The sequence below is a fragment of the Sus scrofa genome, chromosome 1 (genome assembly GCF_000003025.6).
Source record: "Sus scrofa isolate TJ Tabasco breed Duroc chromosome 1, Sscrofa11.1, whole genome shotgun sequence".
NCBI lineage: Eukaryota > Metazoa > Chordata > Mammalia > Artiodactyla > Suidae > Sus > Sus scrofa.
In genome coordinates this window covers 185801503-185827222 of record NC_010443.5, presented here as the reverse complement: position 1 = coordinate 185827222, position 25720 = coordinate 185801503, and the positions used below count along the sequence as shown (strand labels likewise).

The 25720-nt window shown below is 41.4% G+C and overlaps 1 protein-coding gene and 1 long non-coding RNA gene across 6 annotated transcripts in view; one reads left to right on the top strand and one right to left on the bottom strand.

Annotated features, from left to right (window-relative positions):
- Positions 1-5726, bottom strand: part of TMEM260 (transmembrane protein 260) — a 65083-nt gene extending 59357 nt beyond the window's left edge. Inside the window, exons 1-2 of one of the 5 annotated variants that reach the window (XM_013993447.2) lie at positions 5426-5726; positions 212-243 (exon numbers count right to left, since the gene is read on the bottom strand). In XM_013993447.2, coding sequence (XP_013848901.1) covers positions 212-243; positions 5426-5585 — 192 coding nt within the window. In that variant the 5' untranslated portion in view covers positions 5586-5726. The remainder of the gene's footprint in view (positions 1-211; positions 244-5425) is intronic. The other 4 variants (XM_005659990.3, XM_003121823.5, XM_013993446.2 and 1 more) reach the window with 4 other exon arrangements.
- On the top strand, positions 5721-25485 carry LOC110262235. Its single transcript, XR_002347053.1, has 3 exons — positions 5721-6056; positions 16550-16596; positions 22994-25485. It is a non-coding gene; the product is annotated as an uncharacterized LOC110262235 (long non-coding RNA).

Here is a 25720-nt window from a genome sequence, read left to right as displayed (position 1 = left end):
AGCTACTGTATATATAGTAAAGGCTTTGCTTTATAATTTAGTTTAATTGGATTTAAAACTTAAAGTAAATTGTCACGTACTGTACTTATAAGTTACTAGAAACTGGGGTTTGAAAATAAATTAATCTACTTTACTCCATGCTTAATTAAACTTTCTTAATTCCTAAAACTGTTAATGAGAGCATTGATTAAACAATAAAACTAATACTTACTCCAAGCTCATGTGCGGCTGTGATCAGTTCCCCTGTGAAAAAATAATGTAAAACCAATAATTACTATTAGAAAATGACACTCCTCCAAAGTTTTCAAAATCCAAATGCTTGCATTGGGGTTTTGCATTAATTTGACTGGATAAAACTGCAAATCTGTAGAGATTTAACAGCATGAAATAGTCTCAGAATATTTTCTCCCTTAGATCTTTTTGAACAAACTATCTTTGATAGTTTTTAATAATTGGTCAGTGGAAATACAGGTGAAGTCAAGTTTTTAAAAATGCTAAAAATTGTATATTTTGTCCTCCTAAAAGTTGTATACACCTGCAAATACACACACAAAAAAAACTCTTAGAGAACATTAGTGTAAAATGCTGTATTATCCCTCAAGAATTTAGTGCAAAACTGTAAAGATGCAACCTTATCTAGTGCAGACACTAGAGATTTGAATAGCCTGTGCAAATTGTACCATTATGCCCTAAACTGGCACTTGGATACCTTCTCTATATTAATTATATTGGATATCTTTAAACAATTGTCAAATGCTTATTAACCTCAAGTTATTTTGGTAAGCTCTACTACTACATTTTTTAAGCCATTATTTATATTATTAAATAGTTCCTTATAATTCCTTACCATTCACAATTATTTCTAAAATTGTTGATGTAGTAATTCAATATCTATTTGTTCATACTTTAAGCATCCAGAGCACAGGGACTATATCGGTCTCATCCCTATAAATTCAATATAGTACAGAGTAAGAAATCAATATTAATTGATGATTTATCAAAGTTACTATTATCTATTGGGAATGTATTAATGTCCATTTTCTTCCCTTCAGTGGCTATCAGTACTCTTCATTTCTTCATTTCTACTGCCCCTCTCCGGCCTGGGCAATAGCTCTGACCAGTATTCTACTTCAATTCTTCTTCCTCCTGAATCACTTATTACTGCAACCCCCAACCCCCAAAGGTTGGATTGTTTCCTTAGTCTAAAATTTCTCAGTGCCTCCTTTCTGCGTACTGAATGAACTTGACTCCTCAGCCTAAAATGTAAACACTCTATGGCTTCAAGTTCCCTTTATAAGGCTTATGTCCATGAAAACTTTGCTCACCTTAGTCAGATCTGACTACTCACTGTTCCTCTAGAACAGTCCTTTTTTGCACCTCATCACATTTTCTCACTCAGCATTCTCTCCTAAATCCTTCAGGGCCTACTTCAGTTGCTGCCTTCTCAGTGACACCTTTCCTTACACATACCCCTCCCCAGCTTTCCCTATCAGGATTAATCACATCCTCCTCCCCCATGGAACCTGCTCGAAACCTCTCTATTCAGCACTTAGTTGGATTGCCTTCTGTGCTGGTTAGTTGTTTTCATTTGTCTTTTCCACTAAGATGAAAATATTATCCATTTCAGGCTTCTGTCAGGACATCAGCACCTCTCCCTCATCGGGCCACACAGGGAATCTACTTCAAGCCCTGTACAGAGAGGTTGACAAAGACATATCACGGTGTCATTCTTGCTACTCAGACACCCCACATCTCAGATTGCATGACTGCTCGCTTCACGAAGCCCCACAGGGGCACCAAAGACAGATACTGCTCACTTACATCATTTACTTACGGACATCTTTGAAGTTTTCTGGAGATATTCAAGAGCATCTTATAAGCTAAGGCACTTTTTGTATCTTATATAAATTATGGTTTTAAAATGTTTAAAATAACGGTTCTCTTTGTAGCTACTGTTACCAAAACTGTATAGCTCTGCCCTAGAATGGGTTTGCTCTTAGGTCTCTAGTGCTAAGTGGTTTTAATCAGTTTTTTGTTCTTATATTTCTGTAGGTGCAATGAAACACAGTTAAGTTTAAATTTTCAAGGTCACTATTCATTCTCCTTCATTTAAAATGTATTTAGAATTGTATTTAACCTTAAGAAAAACAGCCTATTTTCTGAAACTTCTTTTTACCATTGAAAAGTCAATATGCTGTTATTCTTTGTTGGAGTTCTCTTGGTAGAAAGACGAATCTGGAATGTGATAAACTTCCAGCACCAACTCTTGTTAAATGTTCAACTAAAATCTAAACAGAAAAGATGCTACTATTCAAAGTCTATGAATGCATCCCTGATAGAAAGCTAAAGGGAAACCCTACTTTTAAAACTGAGCATGATAAAAAAGAGAAATAGTTAAAAAAAAAAAAATTGGGAGAGCCTCCTAGGTCCTTGCTTTCCCCAATTCTTTACACTATGGTTTTTGCAAATTTAAGTCCTACCTGCATTAGGATTCCTGAGATGCCTTTTAAAAATAAAGATTCCTTGACCATAACCCAAACCTACCTACTCTAGACCCTCTGACATTGTGGCCCAAGTCCCCCAGGCAATATCAAGTACACTCAAGTTTGAGAACTACAGGGCTTTTTTTGTCTGGGACACAAATGTGTGGCAAGCTGAGGTGTTAGCAAATGCTTCACCTTTACAAAACCCAGCTCCCTCTATGTTATACTTTTTACATTAATTATACAGTTAAATTGTCATGTATCAAGTGTTAATGACAGTATCTTAAGTATAGATAAACATACATATAAGCTATAGTTCCCAAGCATAACAAAGAGAAGTGAAGGCTAAATTCCCACCCTTTATTCTAAAGGACCAGTAGTGCTCCTGCCCATAAATCAACTATGTACATCAAGTGGTGAAAAAGTAATTTTGGCAAGGCCACACAATGTGGATTCATGGAGTATAACTGAAGACTTATCAGCAAGAAGAATACATGCTTTATGTTGGTTTTGATTGTCTTCTGTTTATTGGTTAAAAAAAATTTATTTCAGAAACACAAAATTCAAAGAGAACAGTACATTCAACATATAAACAAAATTATCAAAGATGTGATTATACAAATTTTACTGATAACTCTTAGAAAACACTTCATTCCCCAAAACGAACATAAAAATATTAGAAGCAACCACTATTCAGAATCAAACTAAACTTAGAACACCCAAAAAGTATGATAACTCTAAGTGAATTATTAACTTTATTCTTTGGGGAAAAAATAAGACTATTAATAAAAACAAGGTAACATCACACATTTCTTTCTTTTTCTTTTTTCTTTTGTCTTTTTTTGCCTTTTCTAGGGCCGCTCCCGCGGCACATGGAGGTTTCCAGGCTAGGGGTCGAATTGGAACTGTAGCCACTGGCCTATGCCAGAGCCACAGCTACTCGGGATCCAAGCCGCGTCTGCCACCTACACCGTAGCTCATGGCAATGCTGGATCCTTAACCCACTTAGCAAGGCCAGGAACCGAACCCGCAACCTAGTGGTTCCTAGTCAGATTCATTAACCTCTGCACCATCATAAATCAACTATGTACATCAAGTGGTGAAAAAGTAATTTTGGCAAGGCGGGAACTCCAACATCATACATTTCAAATAGACTATCACTAAATATGTGAGGGCAGATTTAAGAAAAAAAAATTAGAGTCTAAATTGGTTAAAAGAGCATGTTCTAAAGTCAATATACTTGGGTTCTTTCCTTAACTGTTCCTACTTTGCAGCTGTGTGATTGTGGACACAGTTTAACATTAGTTTAGTCATCTATAACATAATGAAATTGATAGCTACCTCACAGGGTAGCAGCTGGGAGGATTAAAATGATAATTCACGTGAAGCACTTGGAACAGTGCCTGGCACAGAGTAAGTGCTCAGTAAGTGTTATTTTTACTATTCATCCCAATCCTGACCTTCAGGCTCAAACAACCATGACAAATAACTGTCAACATTTTTTTTTTGACATGTACAGAACTACCCATTCTGAGTAGTGCTCTCCGATGCCAAAACTCTCACAATGATAAAGTTATTTCTATTATTTAATATAAACCTTGGAAACATCATAACTTCATTCCCCACTATACTAATGAAACATTGCTCCTATCTGGTCTATAGGACCTGAAAGAAAGAATAAAGTTAATGACCCATAAAAGGAACATCAAGGATTCTCAATGTGGTAGGCAGCCTTAAAGACTGCCTCTGACGGCTGCCCAATTCCTAGGCTTCTCACTGTGTAATCCTCTCCCTCCCTAGGCTGGGCTGGACATACTGACTCGCTTTCAGGAATAAAACCAGGCAGTGGTATGTCACTACCAAGATTAGGTTACAAAACATCAGAGTTGTCAGACAGAGCTGCCTTCTTTCTCTTGACAGAGGTCAGCTTACAGAGAAACCTATGTGGCAAAGAACTGGATGGAGCTTAGAAGCTAATCCCCACCAAATAGAACCTTGAGAGGTCAGCAACCTCCCCTCCTGAGTTAGGGAACCCACTCAAACTGCACCCACATTCCTGATCCACAGAAAATGTGAGCTAACAAACTTTTGCTGTTTTAAGCCACTAAATTTTGGAGTATCTTGTAATTCAGCAACTAATGCACTCAGTTTTTCTCGGATTACTACCCAAAGTTACGGCACCATTATGACAAAACTACTCATCATTATTAGGCATTATTGGATGGCCACTGAATTTGGCAGCAAAACAAAACCCACGTCTTGTCTCTCATCCCAAATACATAACTATTTTTCACATGATTTAAATGGCCGATGACTCAAGCTTTTCTGTTTAATAGGAGCAGCTTGCATTAAGCCGAAACTGGCTTCCATTCCTTTAAGCATTCTCCAGCAAATATTCTGCAAGTTTGGTCCCCTTTCAACATCAGGTTTCAACTAAAATACCACCTCCTCAGAGGCCTTTCCCGACTAGCCATTTTGGTGAAGCCATTACCTAGCCCACTGTCAACCACATTTCCTTCTGTCTCCATTAACTTCTCACTACTCACTATGTAGTGGTTTATTCAGCAGTTTGTATATTGCCACTCTCCATGACACTGTTCACCACTCCTGTTATTCCTTTTATCTGTTACACGATAAGGACCCAACAAGTAATATTTGCGGGCTAAAAAGAAATGGAAAACAAAAACTCAGGTCCAGGAAAAATGATCTAGAGAAACGGAGAGGTTGGTAAAGTACCCATCAGGCAAAACCAACAATACCCGGCTTGAAAGCCTGAGAACTAGAGACCAGGATTACAAGAAAGTTACAGGAATGGAAACAGAAGTTGGTTCTGGGACTTAAAGCCCTGCAGGGGCCCGGGCAAGTGGATGAAGGGGTGCGGACCTAGTGAGGACAGTGCGGACCAGCGACGAGCAGGAGGGACGACCCAGAGAGTACTTTACCCGAGTCGCCCCCCGGCACCGAAGGGGGCAGCGTGAGGGTGAACACCGCGGCCACAGCGGCGAACACGGCGACGCCGCCACGGAGGCCCCTGGAGCGCCGTGGCCCCACTCGGGCTGCCGGCCCCTCGGCCAGGCCCCCGCCGTCTCCATGGAGACCCATGCGTCAGAGGAACCGAGAAAGGAGGACGCGTGGTACCCCAGGACTAGGAGCTTCACTGTGCCCCTAGGCGAGAGCCCAGCGCGTTGCGCGGCGGCTGCGGCGGCTTCCGGGTCGGTCCGGGTGGGCGGGACGCACCTTTCTGCGCCGGCGCGGGGGGCAAAAACCGCCCAGCCTCGCGGGACTAGGCCTGGGCAGCCTTCTGGCGGCGCACGGCGCATCGGGGTTTACAGAAGTATAACTTGCTTCCCAGTAGCGCATCACAGGAGACACCCTTCCTTTAGGAAACCAAGCCTCGCCCAGGGTCGTCGTCTCTATGGCCTCCTCCCTTCCCGGTGACTTGGTCGGAGCTGACAGAGACGGGAGGGGGGTTGCAAAGCGGGCGTGCGAAAGGGCCGCGACTGCCCCCAGCGGTGTGGGGTGGAACTACACTAAGGGCCCCAGACTGTGAGCCTGAGGATCCGTGTGCGCAGTGTAAGCCTCATATGTTTACTACGAGTAATTATAAACCTGTATGCTAATTGTTCAATCGCTGAGTTATTTTCAAAGGTTAAAATAAGCTAGGTTGGTTTTTATTTTTTGGGTTTTTTTAGTAGCATGAGGAGAACTAGGGAGATGTGAAACTTGAGTTTCTGTAGTGATACAAATAATTCATGTCATGGTAAAAAGAACTCCTTTACTGAAGAGGTGTATTTGGTGGAGCTTTGACCACACACTGGGAATGAAACCAAGACACTGCATTTTCCAGTTAGCTGCAACACAAAAAAGGAATGGGGAGTTCCCATCATGGCGCAGTGGTTAATGAATCCGACTAGGAACCATGAGGTTTCAGGTTCGATCCCTGGTCTTGCTCAGTGGGTTAAGGATCCGGCTTTGCTGTGGCTGTGGCATAGACCAGCAGCTGTGACTCCGCTTAGACCCCTAGTTTGGGAACCTCCACATGCCGCCGGAGCGGCCATAAAATAGTAAAAAAAAAAAAAAAAAAAAAAAAAGGAATGGGAACTCTTGAGACCACCTCATAGCACATTCTTGGTAAGATCTTTAGTAAGATCTTTAAGCTCAGATTGTACATTATTATATGGATTATTCTGGAGGGGGAGGGGAGGAGAGCAGCCTCCCTGGAATGCATCTCAAAATACAGTGAAGATCATTGACAATCTAGGACATGTTACAAGCAATCTGACAGGAACACAGAATCGCAAATGTAGAGTAACTAATACACATCTGCATAGATTGGCAGACGTTATGCCAGCATCTTAGGTATTTACATAATGCTTCCTCGGCTATATCGTGGGTCCCTGGGGGGCAGGTAGGCAGCTTCTAAAATGGCTCCCAATAATCCCCTACTCCTGGTACTGACTCCCTTATGTGATCCTCTCCCCGTATGGGGGGTGGGGTCGGGGGGGAGTGGGCTGAATCTAGTGACTCACTTCTATCCATAGAATAAGGTGAAAGTAACAGTTGTCCCTTTGGAGATTAGGTTATAAACCACAGGCTTCCATCTTGCTAACTCTCCCCCTGATGGGCACCACCTCTCTTGTCCTCTGCTTGTTCACTCTGATGAAGCTACCCATCATGGTGTGGGATGCTTGGTGGAAACGCCCACTCCATAAAGAGTAGCAAGGAACCGAACATCACCTCCAGCCGACAGCCAGCCAACAACTAGCAAGGAACTGAATCCCGCTAATACCTCATGAGGGAGGCAGGGTGTAGATGCTCTGTTAGTGACCCTTGAGGTGATAACAGACTCCCACCAAGACCTTGATTATAGCCTAAGAGAGACCCTGAGGTAGAGGACCCAGCTAAGTCTCACCCAGATTGCAGTCCAACAGAAACTGTGAGATAGTAAGTGTTGCTGTTTCAGTCCACTAAATTTGGGGTAATTTGTTACTCAGCAATAGATTTCTAAGACAGCCTGCCTCCTATTTCTTTTCTGAAAGAGTATGCCAGTGATTAATACTGGCTGAGCCAAGCATGTGCTTAACTTTCCCTTTTTACATTTCATCTTTTGCTCATGAGCTTTGTAAAAGATAAAATGTTTATCATGGCAAATTACTTTCAAAAGAGCAAAATTATCTGTCCATAGTCAAGAGGCAGAGATCAGCACTAGAAGTTTGTTTGAATTTGGGAGTTGTCACAGATGAGGTGAATGAAGAAGTTCACGGAGGCATAACGTAGTGAGAAGAAGGTTGAGGTCATGTGTTAGCCCACATCTTCCTTTAGGGAATGGCAGAAAAGCAGACAACAGTTCAAGAGAAGGATGTGTCACAGGGCGCTAAGGAAGAAATGATGTCAGTTAAGTATGTGTGGTCAGATTGTCAAAGAGAGAGAAGGACGGTGAGGAGGCCCACATCCTGGTTTATGGGGTTGAGTTTATACCATTTGGAGAATTCTTTAAGCAAAAGAATACAAAACTGCAGATAGAGAATTAGATACAGGTATCGGAAGGAGCCTGTGCTGGAGACAAGCTGTGGAAAAAGAAATTTTTTTAATTGAAGTATAGTTGATTTACAACATTGTGTTAGTTTCAAGTGTACAGCAAAGTGGTTCAGTTATACATAGCTATTCTTTTCCAGATTCTTTCCCACCATAGGTTATCACAAGATACTGAATCTAGTTCCCTGTGTCTACAGCTGGTCTTGTTGTTTATCTATTTTATACATGGTGAGTATCTGTTAATCCCAGACTCCCAATTTACCCCTCCCCACCTCCCCTTTGGTACCCATATGATTCAGGCTGTGAAATTTAAGCTTTGTTGACTTCATGGCTAATCTCCTTTGAGGATGAAGAATGGCCAGTTCCGTGTGTGTGTGTGTGTGTGTGTGTGTGTGTGTGTGTATCTGGCAACCTCTGAGGAAGCTGGCTGACTCTTCCATCCTTCCTCAAGTGCCCTCTCCTCCAGGATTCGGTGACAGCCCTCAGCCCTTTGGCTTTCCTTTTAGCCCTGGCCTCTGCTCTGGCTTGCTTCTGTCAGTTCTCCACAGATTCGAGTGCACCAGGCCGTAGACTGTTCTCTCTCTTTCTACCTTCTTTCCCAAGATGATCTTATCAAAATTTTAAATAGTAACTAGGCTGATAAATCTGAAAACAATACACCACTAACCTGTCCTTTAAGCTATAGCCTTTTTTAAACAAACAATGTGATTTCTCCATTTTAATATCTAAGCAGCATTTCAAACCTGGTAGTTTCTTTAAAAAAACTAAAAATAGAACCATCGTATGATCCTGGGCATTTATCCAGAAAAGATGAAAATTCTAATTCAAAGAGATACAGAAATTGAAATAAAGTCAAATGTGTCTTAATCTTAAAAATATCTGTGAAATTCTGGATTTAGAAACTTTGGATTGGAAATTAGCTACCTGGAATACTGTCCAATAAGCCATGTACAATAAAACAGGACAATACAAGAAAACACAAACATCCCTCTTAAGTGCCTTAGAAAAATAATTTTAAACATTTAAATGTGTTAGTAAGCACAGGAATTTAAAATAAAAGGTATTTTCATGTTTCTAATTATCAAAGGTTTTTTATTGAAATATAGTTGATTTACAATATTGTATTAATTTCAGGTATGCAGCAAAGTGATTCAGTTACAGATTCTTTCTCATTAGAAATTATTACAAGATATTGAATATTCTTCCCTATGCTATACAGTAGGTCCTTATTGTTTATTTTATATATAGCAGTGTGTATCTATTAATCTCTTTTATTAAGTTTTATTTTATTTTTAAATGATTTTTAATTTTTTCCATTATTGTTGGTTTACAGTGTTCTTTCAGTTTTCTACTGTACAGCAAAGTGACCCAGTCACACATACATATACACATTCTTTTTCTCACATTATCCTCCGTCATGCTCCATCACAAGTGACTAGATATAGTTCCCGGTGCTATACAGCAGGATCTCATTGCTTATCCATGCCAAAGGCAATAGTTTGCATCTATAAACCCCAGATTCCCAATCCATCCCAAGTATCTATTAATCTCAAACTCCTAATTTATCCCTCCCTCTTTCCCCTTTGGTAACCATAGATTATTTTCTGTGCCTGTGAGTTTGTTTCCATTTTGTGAATAAGTTCATTTGTATCATTTTTTTATATTCCACATATGTTACATTGTATGCTATTTGTCTTTGTCTGTTTGACTTACTTCACTTAATAAAATAATTTCTAGGTCCATTCATGTTGCTCCAAATGGCATTATTTCACTCCTTTTTATGGTGGGTAATATTCATATATTTGTGTGTGTGTGTGTGTGTGTGTATATACAAACCACATTTGCTTTACCCATTCATCTGTTGATGGACACTTCGGTTGCTTCTGTCTCTTGGCTATTGTAAATACTGCTGCTATGAAAATTGGGGTCCATGTATTTTTTTCTATTTAGTTTTTTGCCTTTTCTGGGTATATGCCCAGGAGTGGAATTGCTAGATTTTAGGGTAGTTCTATTTTTAGTTTTTTGAGGAATCTCCATACTATTCTCCATAGTGGCTGCACCAGTTTACATTCCCACCAACAATGTAGGATGGTTTCCCTTTCTCCACACCCTCTCCAGCATTTATTATTTGTAGACTTTCTGATGATGACCATTCCAAAGATATTTAATATCTCTAGAGTACTTGTGATAAAGGAATTTAGTGTAACATTTTAGAGGGCAATTTAGCTACATGTATCAACAATCTGTAAGATACTCATATAATTTGACCTAGACTTATGAATAAACATATGAAAATGTGTTCAACTGTATTAGTAATCAGAGAAATGCAAATTAAAACCACAATGGGGGGAGTTCTAGTTGTGGTTCAGTAGAAACAAACCTGACTAGTATCCATGAGGATGTGGGTTTGATCCCTGGCACCATTCAGTGGGTTAAGAATCCAGCATTGCCATGAACCTTGGTGTAGGACAGCAGCTACAGGTCTGATTTGACCCCTAGCCTGGGAACTTCCATGCACCGCAGGTGTGGACCCCTCCCCCCAAAAAAATAACAACCCACAAATGGGATACTACATACCAGGTTAGCAAAAATGAAAGTCAAATTGTGTATAATATTGGCAAATGTGTAGAACAATGGAAACATAGCAGGAGCGTAAAATGGTAAATCACTTCGGAAAACAAACATTTTTTAGGTAAAGACAAAGAGATGCAGAGCCTATAACCAGCAATTCTACTCCAGGTTTGTACCTTGAAAAGCCAAGAGACAGATACAAAATGTACATGGAAGTGGTGTTCATAAGAGCCCCCAGATAGGAATGACCCCAGATACTCAGCAACACCGGAATAGAGAAATAAACCCTATTGTATATTTATACAATCAAATACTGGATATACTTTAACAAAGAGAATGAACAAGCTATAGCCAGTCAACTAATATGGTTGACCCCTGCAAAAAACATTGAGCAACAGGAACAAGTTATAAAATAATACATATAGAATGATTCTCATTATGTAAAGTTGAAAGATAAATTGTTTAGACATATATCCATAGAGTTCTGAACTATTAAGAAAATAAAAAGTCATCATCACAGATGTTAGGACAGTTGTAGGGGGTTTTTTTTGGTTTGTATTTTATGTTGTTGTTGTGTTTTGTCTTTTTAGGGTTGCATGGCATACAGAAGTTCCCAGGCTAGGGGTCAAATCTGAGCTGCAAATGCTGGCCACAGCCACAGCCACGGCAACCCCAGATCCAACCCGTGTTGGCGAACTACACCACAGCTCCTGGCAACGCCAGAGCCTTAACCCACTGAGTGGGGGCAGGAATCAAATCCATGTCCTCATGAATACTAGTCAGGTTCATTACCATTGAGCCATAACAGGAACTTCTAGGGGTAAGTGGGGGCTTTGATGGGTGGGGGTACATGTGGACTTTAATGTGCTGTCGGTGTTTCTGCTCTTGACTTGAACGATGGCTATATGGGTATTTCCTTTATAATTATTCTTTAAACTATTCATGAATGTTACTGTAATTTCTCCTATCTCTATGATATATCTTATGGTAAAAAAATTATACTGGAAGGATTTCCCTGGTGGCTTACGGTTAATACATATCTTTCCATCTGTTTGTGTTACCTTTGATTTCTTCAACAGCGTCTCAGAGTTTTCAGAGTACAAGTCTCTTCCTCCTTAGGTAGGTTTATTCCTATATATTTTATTCTTTTTGATGTGATGGTAAATGGAATTGTTCCCTTAATTTCTCTTTCTGATCTTTTGTTGTAGTGTATAGAAATACAATCAATTTCTGTATTAATTTTGTATCTTGAAACTTTACCAAATTCATTGATGAGCTCTAGGAGTTTTCGGATAGCATCTTTAGGATTTTCTGTGTAGTATCATGTTATCTGCAAATAGCGACAGTTTTTCTTCAAGGTTTTAATGAACCAATTTTTTTTTTAAACAAAATTCTAAGCTATCACATAAAAAAAGGAATATTGTTCAAAGGCACGAAAGTAAACAGTGTGAAAAGCTGAATTAACAACTGTCAAAATTAGAAGTAGAGGTGAGGATTGTAGTGATGAGCCAAATCCTCATTGTGTCTGGGGACTGATAAATAATGCCTTTTTTTTTTGTTTTTTGGCTTTTTAGGGCTGCACCTGTAGCATATGGAAGTTCCTAGACCAGGGGTCGAATCGGAGCTGTAGCTGCCAGCCTATACCACAGCCACAGCAACGCAGGATCTGAGCTGCATCTGTGACCAACACCACAGCTCATGGCAACACCGGATCCTTAACCCACTGAGCAAGGCCAGGGATTGAACCCATATCCTCATGGATCCTATTTGGGTTTGTTAACGGCTGAGCCACAAAGGGAACTCCTGGAAAATGTCTTAAAGTGATAAATCAACAGGTCATTCTAGAGCCCTTTTATTTAGGAAAGTCATCATGAAAGGAACCAAAATGAGCAAAGGTTAAGAGTGGTGCCTCTGAGAAAGGAGACGAGGGGAGGGGAGAAGCAGGATGGGAAACTGGGCCTTCCCTATAGTTGTTCTGCACTGTTATATATTTTGCCATGTGCATTGTATTATTCTGATTAAAAATAGGAAAATATTTGTGAAGGAAAAAATGGGAATGAAAAAAAAAAAAAGCCAAACCATAGCTTTTCTGAACTAGAGGTTACAATATACGTGAAGAGCCTGAGACACAGTAGGAGCTGTACTAACGTTTGCTGTAAATCAGTTGTTTCCTATTTGAATACCTATTATTTATTTATTTTTCTTCCACTTTTATGGAGGTCTAATTGACATACAGCACTGGATAAGTTTAAGGTATACAGCATAATGATCTTATTACATCCCCAGTACTTATTTATTTTTGTAATACCTTTTGATGGCCTTTATCCAGTTCCTTCTCTCCCCATCCCTCACATCTGAAAACCACAAATTTGATCTCTTTTTTAATGAAGTCATTTTTTTGTTTTTGAAGTATAATTGACCTACAATATTGTTATTTCTTGTTACACAGCATAGGCATTCAATATTTCTATGTATTTCAAACTGATTGCCACAATAAGTCTAATTACAATATGTCACCTTAGAAAGATATAATTATTGACTACATTCCCCACACTGTAAATGTCATACCTTTTTTTAAAAAAAAGTATTTATTTATCTTTTAAGAGCCACACCCTCAGCATATGGAAGTTCCCAGGCTAGGGACTGAGTCGTAGCTATAGCTGCCAGCCTACACCACAGCCACAGCAACACGGGATCTGAGCCACATCTGCAGCCTACACCACAGCTCATGCAACACCAGATCTTTAACCCTCTGATCAAGGCCAGGGGTCAAACCCACATCCTCATGGATACTAGTCAGGTTCATACTGCTGATCCACAATGGGAACTCCTGATTTCATACCCTTGAATCATTTATTTTGCAACTGGAAGTTTGTACCTCTTAGTGAATTACATTTGAAAAATTCTCTTATTTAGCCATTCTATTTCAATTTGCAAATAGAATTTTATCCTTATTAGAGAAATTCATAAAGTATTTTGAAAATCTTTGTTCCATTTATCTGTTTTCATGTTAAAAATTACCCCAAAATTTAGTGACATGCAACCATTCACTACATCTCACAATTTTGTGAGCCAGAAATGTAGACAGGGCTCAGAAGGCTTGTGCTTTGTTTGGCATTTACTGAGGTGACTTTGTGGTGTTCAGCAGGCAGATAGTCTGTAAGGTCCAAGATGCCTTCATTACACTTCTGTTGCCCTGTTGGGAATGGTGGGAATGCTGGGCTTTGCTAAAACTTTTGATCTAAGTGGGTCACATGTTGCAGCCTTGGGGTATGTGAAGTTAATACCTGCTTCAATTTACCAAAGATTTATAAGAGGCAAGGGTGGAAACTGCAAGGGTTTTTTTGTTTGTTTGTTTCGTTGTTATTTTAATGACTTTGTCTCAAAAAAACCCAGAATTTTCAGAGTTCCCATTTTAGTCTCTGTGAGGATGCAGGTTCATTCCCTGGCCTCACTCAGTGGGTTAAGGATCCAGCATTGCTGCAGGGTACCACAAATGCAGCTCAAATCCCATGTTGCCATGGCTGTGGTGTAGGCTGCAGCTGTAGCTCTGATTCATCCCCTGGCCAGGTGTGGTCATTAAAAGAGAGAGAGAGAGAAAGAAAAAAAACATTCTTTCTGTCTGCTGTATTCTATTGGTTAGATAAGTTACCAAAGCCAGCACAGATGCAAGGGGAAGGGAATTGGACTCCATCTATCCTCAAGAGAGTAGGAAAGAGTTTAAAGCCATCTCTAATGCATCCTCCAGTAAGACCCCTGATACAAAACCAAAGAAAATGTATGGACAAATATTATTTTTTTCTGCTTGAGGAAAGAAAACACATTTGCATCTAGAGCTTTTAGTGATTTGAGCTATTTTCAAAATCTTTTTGTTCTAATTCAGTTCAAATAATGACTTTTTTTTTCTTTACTTTTTTTTTTTTTGCTATTTCTTTGGGCCGCTCCCGTGGCACATGGAGGTTCCCAGGCTAGCGGTCGAATCGAAGCTGTAGCCGCCAGCCTACGCCAGAGCCACAGCAACACGGGATCTGAGCCGCGTCTGCTCACAGCAAGGCCGGATCGTTCACGGCAAGGCCGGATCGTTCCTTAACCCACTGAGCAAGGGCAGGGACTGAACCCGCAACCTTGTGGTTCCTAGTCGGATTCGTTAACCACTGCGCCACGATGGGATCTCCAAATAATGACTTTTTTTTTACATTCAGTAAAGATGATATTTTAAAGTCCTTATCAGATTGAAAATGAATATTGAATACTAGGACAGTGGATTTATTCACTTAGTACATAAGTACTCGGAAGTACTTGGTGATTGATACTAGAAAGGTTATTCAGGGGATATCTAATTTTTTTTTTTTAACTGAAGGTATTTTATTAGGATTCCACACTATTTACAGCAATTTTAAGGTCACAAACTCTGTAATTTGCAAAAGTAAGATTTCAAGGTATTAAAGTTTAGATATTCTTTTTACAAATATGAGGACAAATAGATGGGTTCAAACACAAAGCAAAAATGACATAAAAGTGAATGTAAGTGGCATGAGGTATTTGATATATTGAAAATAATTTTTTTTCAAAAAATAAACTTTATTGGCGTATAGGTGATTTACAATGTTATATTAGTTTCAGGTGTACAGCAAAGAGAATCAGCCATATAAAAATAAATATATGGGGATATCTGACTTTGCCAACTATTTTCAGAAAAGATTATATCTAAACCACCCACCCTGAGGAAGGTCTCTTCTAAATCAGACCTGAGATAAATTAAGTGACAGGATTTAAGAGGCATATAACTATACAGAATAATTTTTAAAACTTTTTTTCTTTTTATGGCCACACCCACAGCATATAGAAGTTCCCAGGCTAGGGGTCAAATTGGAGCTATAGCTGGGGTCTGCACCACAGCCACAGCAGTGCTAGATCCAAGCCACATCTGTGACCTAAGCCACAGCTCACAACAATGCCGAATCCTTAACCCACTTAGAGAAGCCAGGGATTGAAACTGCATCCTTACAGACACTATGTCAGGTCCTTAACCTGCTGAGCCACAACAGAAACTCCTATATAGGGTAATTTAGAAAGTAATTACAAAACTTTTAGTAGTTAAATATATTATTTTCATAGTAGTGCAGGGAGCAGCTTGTGCTAGATCCTGGTTCTACTAATTATCTTTGTGATCTTGAGCAAGTTTCTTAACTTTTCTGGCCCTCAGATTATGCATCTGAAAAATGAGAATTACAGTAGTACCATCCTCAAAAATTTGGTCTAAAAAAAAGGTAAAATAATAAAAAGAACAAAGCCTGGCTCATTGTTAGCCACAGTAAATACTCACTGTCATTATTATTCCCTAACATTTAGAAGAAACACTTTAGGTTATGATTTTTAAATAGGGCAAGTAAAACTCACACTTTTCTATTTCATTTCAAAGTTAATTCACTAGAAGTGAAAATATGCGAGAGAAACAAACTATCCATTTGCAGCCTAGATGTGATCTGGGAAGCTCTTTGCTCTCTAGAGACTTAGTCTAACTTGGATAAACCCCCAGCCCCAAACTCTTTCCAATAGGTCCAGAGTGGGAAATCTTGCTATAATGTTCTACTCTGCCTCTAGCTCTTTAATCATGCGGCATCACCCCAAACTCAGCCCTTTCTCCAGTTCCCATAGAAATCCACTCCTGCCAAACAGGCCTCAGTTCTAGTGGAATGGAAAGAACTGTTTGACCAACAGCCATTGCTTCAGGTTTCCACTCATGCTCCTCCTCAACCCTTTATGTCCTCAAACTGCCTCTTCAAACTCTAAGTTTTTCCCCATCTTATGAAAGCATGAGCATCCCCACCATCATCCAAGGCATTTAGTTAGTAAAATAAAGGACCTTCCATGTGATGGGATTTACAAGCTCTGAATCACAAGTATGGTTAATGATCTAATATCTGACTCCTGATCTAGTATACTTTCTTGTCTCTCAGGTTTCTCACATTGATGCTTTCAACATGGGAAGAAAAGTTACTGAAAGGTAAAAGTATAACATCTTGATGAGTTTAACATAGTTGATACAATGAGCTAAATATCTTCATGTATATACATGCAAGTAGTGATTCCATGTGTAATCACACATGGTAGAATCTACCTCCTATAGACTATGCAGGGGTCTCTCTGGGCATAGGCAGTGGCGGTCTTTGAGGATCAATAACCCAAGACCCCAGTGGTCAGTCAGGCCATAATCCCATTCTTTACTTCTCCCTGACCTGAAATCCTGTGATGAGTCATTCAGCCACTCTAGACACCAAAGGTGGGGACATTGTCTCCAGACATGTCACTTTGCTTGTGATGATCTAATCTTGGAAGTTGGGAAGAAGAAAAGAAAAGAGGTGTCAGACTGTATTTTAATGATTTTCTGCTACAGATCCTTTTCTTTCCCTTTAGAAAAGAGCCACACACTAATAATCGGGATTTAGAAGAAGGCAAATACTGTCTCAAAAGGTTGAGAGTCAAAGGACAACTTAGTATATCACAACCCATAAGTGTTAAATTTATCTTCCTAAGATAAGGTGGATCATCTTACTTCTACCTGGGCCTCAGGAGTGAAGGAGAAGCCCCTTAGTTCTCAGGTAACAGAGCCCAGTGGGAAGCTGACTTTTCTCTGATGGATGGGTGCCCTAGGAAGGAAGGGAGCTAAAGTCAAGCAGGGAGAGGGGCCCTTCTGGCTGTCTGAGCCCTATACCTTCCAGGGCTTCTGGGGCTGGCATTATGGCCTGTGATATGATGCCCCAGATCCATCCCTACTGTGTGTTTCTTCCAGATGGAAAAGGTGAGGACCCTAACAGCTGCATCCTCATCTTAGAAAGACATCAACAGCAAGTCCCCTTGAAGCCAAGGATATGCCAAGATGAGGAATGGCTAAACACAGGAGACTTCTATCAAGGGTCAGGAGAAGGGGTATGGCAGGCTGGGCAGTCAATGCCATTCCTAGTGGGGTCCCCCCCACAAACTCAATAAAAGGGCTTTGCTTCCCTGTGGGAATGCCCCATATTAAGTGCATCGTTTAGTTCAATCATGAGTTTGGGCTCAAGACATTGGGAATAAGCTGACTTTAAATGAATCGAGTTAGCTGAGGGGCCATTCATCACATGTTATTATTAAGATTCAAATATGCTACTTGAGGGACAAATGAAACCTTTCTCCCCTGTCTCATGAAAGAAGATGGGTTTAGTAGGTTCTAGAGTCTTCACCTTGGAAGGAAAGGTCGTAGACATGAGGGTAGCACATAAAGCATAAATGTTGGTAGAAATAAAAGAAAGTTGCAAGAGCAGCAGGTGGGGAGTATGGAGTGAACAGATGGCATGCACGGATTGCAGGAAGCAGTCATGAACTGTGGGATGGGCCTCTCGGCAGAGTGGTAGTCTTGCTAGATCCTAGGAAGATGGTGGTACCTGGGCTCTAGGTTCAGGATTTACAGGGCAGAGGTTAAGTCTATGGGCTATAGAGTCAGATTCCCTGAGTTCAGATCCCAACTCCATCACTCTCTAGTTGGACAAGTTGCTTAGATTCTCTTATTTTCCCATTCATAAAATGGGAAAACTGTGAGAATTAAATAAAATAACCGAGATTAAATGCTTAGTAGCCAGCCTGGCACACAGTAAGCCCTCAACAAATGTTTGTTGGTATATTATTCACTTCAAAAAAATATCAATTGAGAGTTCCTATTGTGGCTCAGAAGTAACAAACCCGACTAGTATCCATGAGGATGAGGGTTCCATCCCTGGCCTCATTCAGTGGAATAAGGATCTGACATTGCCATGAGCTGTGGTGTAGGTCGCAAACATGGCTCAAAGCCCATGTTGCTGTGGCTGTGGTGTGGGCCGCCAGCAGCTGCAGTTCCAGTTTGATCCCTAGCCTGGGAACCTCTATATGTCTCGGGTGCAGCCCTAAAAAGCCGAAAAACAAAAAAAAGAATTGGATCTCTCCTGTGTGCCAGGCTTTGTGCACTGGTAGACAGTTGGAAGTATGGCGGGCATTATTTCTCTCCTCCCAGAGCTTTCAGACCTTATTGTGAGAAACACACTATGTAGTCTGGAAATTACAACATGGTGTCATAAGGGCTATGACTGGGCACATGCAGGGTGTTATGGGATTAGAAAGGCGGCTTCAAAGAAGCTGAGAGCAGAAGCTAAGAGCTGGGGAAGGCATGCATGGGGGCGGTGCACACCTGGGGTTGAAGGAGGCACTCGAGCAAACAGGCCTGCGGGCCTGAGTACAGAGCCCAGGGTAGGCTGTCAAGAGTGAGATGGGGAAGGTCCTGGGGGGCTGCTGTCATGCAGAAGTGATAACCCAAGGGGAGCAAAGAGGAATTCACATTCACACCACAAGGGCACATGGACTGTGTTTCAATAAGTGTTGTTTAGTGTTCTGAGTCTCCATGCATTGGTTGTCATGAAGTTCACCCATTCTTAGGGCTCCTTTCTACGCCATCTAGGTCAAATGAGAGTTTGGGGGCTGACACACCCTTAACATTTTGGGCTTAGTCTACACAATGGCCTCTGCTGATGGTCTTTTGAAGGCAGGTGTCATACACACCAGTGCCACATTGGGGCCAGCAGAAATTTTCCCACCTGGGTTCCAAGGAGATGTCCCTGTGTGTGTACCCTTCCTCGTCCCCTTTTCTGTACCCTAGTGTCCTCCATCTGTCCTCTGTCTCAAGTTTTGCAAGCAAGTAAACCCAGGTATCCACCTGCTTGAAAACCTTAGAGGATCTGGTCTTGCATTTCTAGAAGCGTCTTTCTCACCTGGCTACTTTGGCTCCCTCTGTGTCTTAAATCCTCAGTTCTGTGCCCATTCTCCTCTCTGTGGGACAAGCCAACATCCATGAGTCCAGATATCACAGAGGCCAGTCCTGGAGCTGTCTGGACAGATTTCCTTCCAGCTAATGTTACTGAACTCCACTGTATGCCACGCCCTTCAGCAGGTGCATTTTCTGAGCTATGGCATAGCAGCTGAGACCATGGATCCTTAGCTTCCCTATCTGTGCTGGAGACCTGTCTCCTCCAGTGACGTGTGAATATACAGACGATGCTTAGAATGCTGCCTGTGCACAATAAATGCTCAACAAAGGTTAGTGTGTCACATGATCCCATTTTCTATCCCAGCAACCCTATGAGCTAGAAACCATTTTTAGTCCCACTTTACAGAAGAGGGAAGGGAGCTTTGGAAAGGTTAAGTAACTTGGCAGGAGCATGAGTTCAGACCCATGGAATTCATCTCATGGTGCACACATTAACCTCAGTGGGTGACTGTTTGGTTTATCTCCCCTGCTTTGACCCCAAGTCCTTGAGTTAGTGTTTGACGTGCCCTTGTCAAAGCCTGAGTATGTGGATGTGTAGGTGGTGGGGGTGTGATGGAGGAGCTGGGTTCATCCTATCCATGGCTTCAGATGTGGGGGTTAGCCGTGGGGGCAGGAATCCACACCTTGGGAACAGTAAGGGGCTCCCAGTGAAGGAAGGGACCTGAGGATATAGGAAGAGCAGAGATGTGGCCACAGATGCAAAGGAACCCATCATGAACCCCCTCAGCAAGGAGTGGGGAGAGGATGGAGCATGCTGGGGTGAATTTGAGAGAGATTCCTTTAAAGCAGGGTGAGAAAACAGGCATGTTAAAGAAAAACTAAGGGTGGAGTTCCCTTGTGGCCTAGCAGGTTAAGGATCCGGCATTGTCAATGCTGCGGCTCGTTCACTGTTGTGGCACAGGTTTGACCCTGGCTCTGGAACTTCCATGTGCCATGAGTGCAGCCAAAAAAACCAACAAACAAGAAAAGAAAAAAAGGAAGGAAGGAAGAAAGACCAAGAATGACCCCTTTTCTAAGGCGATATTTCTTAAATCTGGCTAATCACCGGAAACATTTGGCAGCACTTCTAAAAAATGTAAATTCCTGGGCCCACCCCTGGAGATTTTAATTAGTAGTTCCTGGTAGATCTCGGATATCTGCACGTTTTCAAAGCTTCCCAGGTGAACCTGTTGATTAGCTTGGTCTGGGGCCACTGATCTAAAGTTACAGCCCTTCATTTTCCAGATAAGGAAGTGGACACCAGGTGAGATGCTTAAGGTTAAGCATCTCACCTGAACCATCCAGCTGGTTGATGGCAGAAGTGGAACTGGACTTTAGTCCAGTGTTCTTTCTATAATAGTCTACATTCCTGTCACTGTACTGAATGGATAAAATGCTCCAGGGGGAAATACTCTCAAATATAAGTGCGTCTGTGTTTTGGTATGTGTTTATCAAAAGGAATCCAGCATCATAAAATGTGAGTGGAGTTCCCTTCGTGGCTCAGTGGTTAACAAACCTGACTAGGAACCATGAGGATGCAGGTTCGATCCCTGGCCTTGCTCAGTGGGTTAAGGATCCGGCATTGCTGTGAGCTGTGGTGTTGGTCGCAGACACGGCTCGGATCCTATGTTGCTGTGACTGTGGCATAAGCCAGCAGCTGTAGCTCCAGTTTGACCCCTAGCCTGGGAACTTCCACATGCTGCAGGAGCGGTCCTAAAAAGAAACAACAACAATAACAAAAAACCTACATAAACTGAGTAACCATCATCATGCACAGTAAATTCTATGTAACAATCTGTCTTCACAACTTCAGAATGTGTGGTTCTCTCCCCAAGTGGAGTGTGAGTGGCTCAGAAGTTGGAACCATATCATTTTTCTTCATTTTTTTATCTCCAGTTTCTCCCATGTTAAATAATTGCAATAACTTTTATTTTATTTTACTTTTAATTACTCAAATGAATTTATCACATCTGTAGTTGTATAATGATCATAACAATCTGATTTCACAAGTTTTCCATCCCACAGCCCAAGCACATCCCCCCATCCCCCAAACTGTCTTCTCCGGAGACCATAAGTTTTTCAATGTCTGTGAGTCAGCATCTGTTCTGCAAAGAAGTTCAGTCTGTCCTTTTTTTCAGATTCCACATGTCAGTGAAAGCATTTGATGTTGGTGTCTCATTGTATGGCTGACTTCACTTAGCATGATAGTTTCTAGGTCCATCCATGTTGCAAAAAATAATAATTGCAATGACTTTTAAAAAGCAAACATAGGTCCAGTGGTGAAAACTCAGTATTGTGGTAGGAAAACATTTGTGTGTAAATCTCAGAATTCTTTTTTTTTCAAGTCTGTCAAAACTTGATTGCATCTGAAATTACAGCTTGTTTGGTAAATAATATAAACCCAAGATGGACTAATATTTTTCTTCCTTTTTAAAGACAGTTTGACAAATGGGATTGAATAAACCATTCTTTAAATGGAAGAATTCTCCAAGTTAACAGCACTGATTTTTCATTTTGGGGCGCATTATGCCACACTAAGCCCGGTTGGTTCTCATGTCACTGCCCTTTTAGAAAAAAGGAATCTTGATCACACAACCAACAAGCTGAGGAATTTGGAGCCTGTGCTCTTTCCTTGCACAGCATCCCACTGCTGCCCAGTGAGAAGTAGATTGCTGTGTTTGTGCTGTTCCCCCCCCACCCCATCTTTTTAGTGCTGCACTCATGGCATATTGAGGTTCTCAGGCTAGTGGTCGAATCTGAGCTGTAGCTACTGGCCTATGCCACAACCATAGCAACGCCAGATCCAAGGCACGTCTTCGACCAATACCACAGCTCACAGCAATGCCGGATCCTTAACCCATTGAGCAAGGCCAGGGATCGAACCTGCGTCCTCATGGATTCCAGTCAGATTTGCTTCCCCTGAGCCACAGGGGAATTCTGTGTGCTGTTTTTTGTTTTTTTTTTTTTTTTTTTTTTTTCTGCCCAAAGAATTCAAGTCACACAAGTGACAAGGCTGAAGGAACTTTGAGAGCAAGAGAAAAGGCGAGGCCAGCTTGGGGGCTTGTTGTCATACAAACCAACTCCCTGATGCTCTCAGAAGCCAGGGAAGCGGCAAAACCCTGGTATTTGAGGGGGCTCCTGGTCCTGAGAGGATCCCGGGATCAGGAGTTGGTGCTCATTTGCCTCTGGAGGCTTAGAGCTGGCAGAGGCTGGCTCCCCTGGCTTTCTGGAAGTGGCATCTGAAGGATAGACTGAAGGAGCGTCTGGGGAAGAAAGGGGGCTTTTCCATGTCCTTTTGGATGGGGCTCTGCTTGGAAGCTGGAGCACCTGCTCAGTATATGGCTTGGCTTAAAGCTGTGCAGATACAGCGAGTGCACTGCCTTTGTTTAGATGATGCTTTTATTTGGGGTAGCTTTGAAAGGGCCTGGGTAGAGGTCATGAAACAGCAAATAAAACATCAATCAGCTTAAATGGGTTTTGCCTCCTTTACTAGGCTGTTGCTTAATTAAATTGAAACAGCACCAACTTAAACGGGTTTTGCCTCCTTCAACAGGTCGTTTGTTGCTTAATCAGACTTTGTGTTATTTTATAGCCCTGCACATGGAGCACTCGGGAGCATTGTCACCAGGATGACCCAAGAATCTTCAGCTTTCAGAAGTCAAAGAATGGACATGTTGCCACCAGAGCCCTTTACCAAGTGAGAAGTCCTTCAATGAAGAGAACCTGGCTTCCAGCAGCTGGAGCAGCTTATATTGAGTGATTCAAGACTAGCCAGTCAGCTTTCGAGGTTAAAATTCCCCTAACTCCTTAAATTTCACCCAGAACCCGGGCTGCAGGAGACAGGTTTGCAAGTCTTGCTGCCTGTCTTTTTGTCAGTCGACCTCACAATCTACTCTTTCTTTTCTCAAAAGCTAATGCTCTGTTTCTCATCTTCTTTGCCTTTTGAGTAGCCTAGTTTCTTACTCAGTAATAATTATTGCAAAACAGGGAAGGGAAAGGAGAGGGAAAAAGAAGGAGGGGGAAGGGAGGGGGCCTGGGGCCTGAAATTTTCCAAGCTGTCTCTCTGTGGCTCTGTTGTGTGAGAGAAACCTTAGTCTAAAGAACACTCATTGCCACCTCCCAAAGGAAAAGGGGGTCAGAATGCTGTCTGCTCTAAACCTAACTGAAGTTCATGGTGGGGTGGGGGTGTGGGATGGTCTATCCAGGGGCAAAGGAAGCCTGGCATGCTGGGCTATCTTGGATAAGTTCTCTAGACTGTGGCCTTTTCAGGGCCAGGCAGCTTCAGGATGGTCCTCAGAGCTGGACCTGGCTGGATGTCTATCCGTCCAGGCAGACCAGCTACAGGTTCAGTGAAAGTGGTCTTGAGCTATTTTCTAGTCAGGGAAATGTGAGCTCCTGAGGTAATTACTGAACCATGAGCAAGAGCCTTAGACATTTAGGGGAACAGGTGGTTCCAAGTAACTACAGGGACCTTGTTAACAGACTCTAAGCAACTATGCTGCTGTCTAGAGAAGGAAGTTATACTGGTCTCAAACTGTTGAAAAGCCCAAGAGCCAAAGTGGGTCACTGGAAATAAGAGGAGAACTGAGTGGGGGCGGGGGGGGGCTTTCTCTTGGGTAAAATAAGGATGAAAGGCAGCACTCTGCTTCTATCAAGAGCTAAAGGAGGAAGAGGAGGTGGTGCTAAAATGTACGAGCATCACACAGGTGAGCACAGGTGCTGCACTCCAGCATGATCAGCTCTCAGTGCAGTTACTGAGACTGTGCTCTCATTACCACTAGGGTGTCCAAAACCGGGGAGGGGTCTTCTGCAGGGACTTGAGATGGGCGCAGCAGACACTCAAAAGGTGAATTCTTTCTAAGTCACGCCTTCATACATCCAGGCACCAGGACCCTAGTGATGTTTATTTTACAAATCAAACATCCTTGGCTGAAAACACTGCTCACAGACGGGGGTGGTGGGAAGGGGTGTAACTATTTCCTCCCATTAGAGCTAAATGGAGCTAATGCTAATGCCAATTCAAAAAAAGAACTCGCCCCCAAAGAGCTTGTGTTAATCTTGAAGTCTTAAGTTCCACTTTAATCAAATTCATAAACATAATCTAGCCTTACCAAGACACCTTAAAGGGAGACTTGTGAAATCAGATGCAACGATGTTTTCCTAGGTATTTCGTCCATCTACCTTGTCAACTTCCTAAAGAAAACATTCTGAATCTGACAGCCCTAGAGCACACTCTAGTGGTGGTGAAGGAGAGCAAATACTTCCAAACTGCTAAATTTATCCACTTGGAGGGAGCACTAGATAAATACTCCTTGTTTGGGCAAAAGGTTAGGTTGGCTTGCCTCATAACGGCAGAGGGAATTAATAGAACATTTATGATGTCTCCAAGCCTTATAATTCTCTAAGAATAGGGCAAGTTCTGTTTTATCCAATGTTCAATGCTAAGGGCAAACAAACAAGAATTATTAAAGATCATAAAACGTTCTGAAATAACAGCCTACCCAGGGAGATTTTAGGAAAGCTTTTGTTTTCTCTTTTCTTAAATCCAAGCCACATGCAGACTTTCTCCTTGGAGATTCTGTTTAAAGGAAAAAAAGGAAGCAGATAATAGATATAATACCTAAAACAAACTCCCTTCAGCCATGACAGTGTTATTACAAACTTGAGTGAGTACCATTATTATAGATAAATAAAAACAACAGACCAGAACCAATTTTACATAAGGAAGTATCATTCAATTTGTTGCACGGCTTGGTTTAGGCTTTTCTATGGTCTATCAAGTGATGATTAATAAAAATAAGAATGTTGGTCTTTGCTCAAAGATGGCACTCTTAGAAAAGCACCCACATCCAGTTGTTAACAATGTTAACGTTTTTGTGTCTCCCAACCAAAGGAAATAGATTCACTACGTTTGAAAGGTAAATTATACTCTTAAAATCAAACAACCACAAACTGGAAGGCAAAAAAAAAATCAACACATTTCAAAAAAAAACTTTTAAAAGCCAGAAGCTTTGTGTTCTATTGTGTTTAGACTTAAAATATGGAACTATTTAGAAAGAATTAAAGAGATTATGTTTATTTGATTTCAAGTTATCTCAGCAAGGAACACATTTTTCCTACCTCTTTGGAAGAACAGCAGGTCAAATGACACATTTGTGAGTGCCTGTTTGAAATATTGCAGCCACGCTGCAGGGTTCACCTGACCTGAGCACCACAGATTGAGGGAACAAAGGCTTGTGTTTTAAATGTTCCTTTAAGAGCCTTTCTGGGGAGTAGGGGGAAGTGGGAAGCTGTCACAGGCCTGGCTTTTTATTTTTAT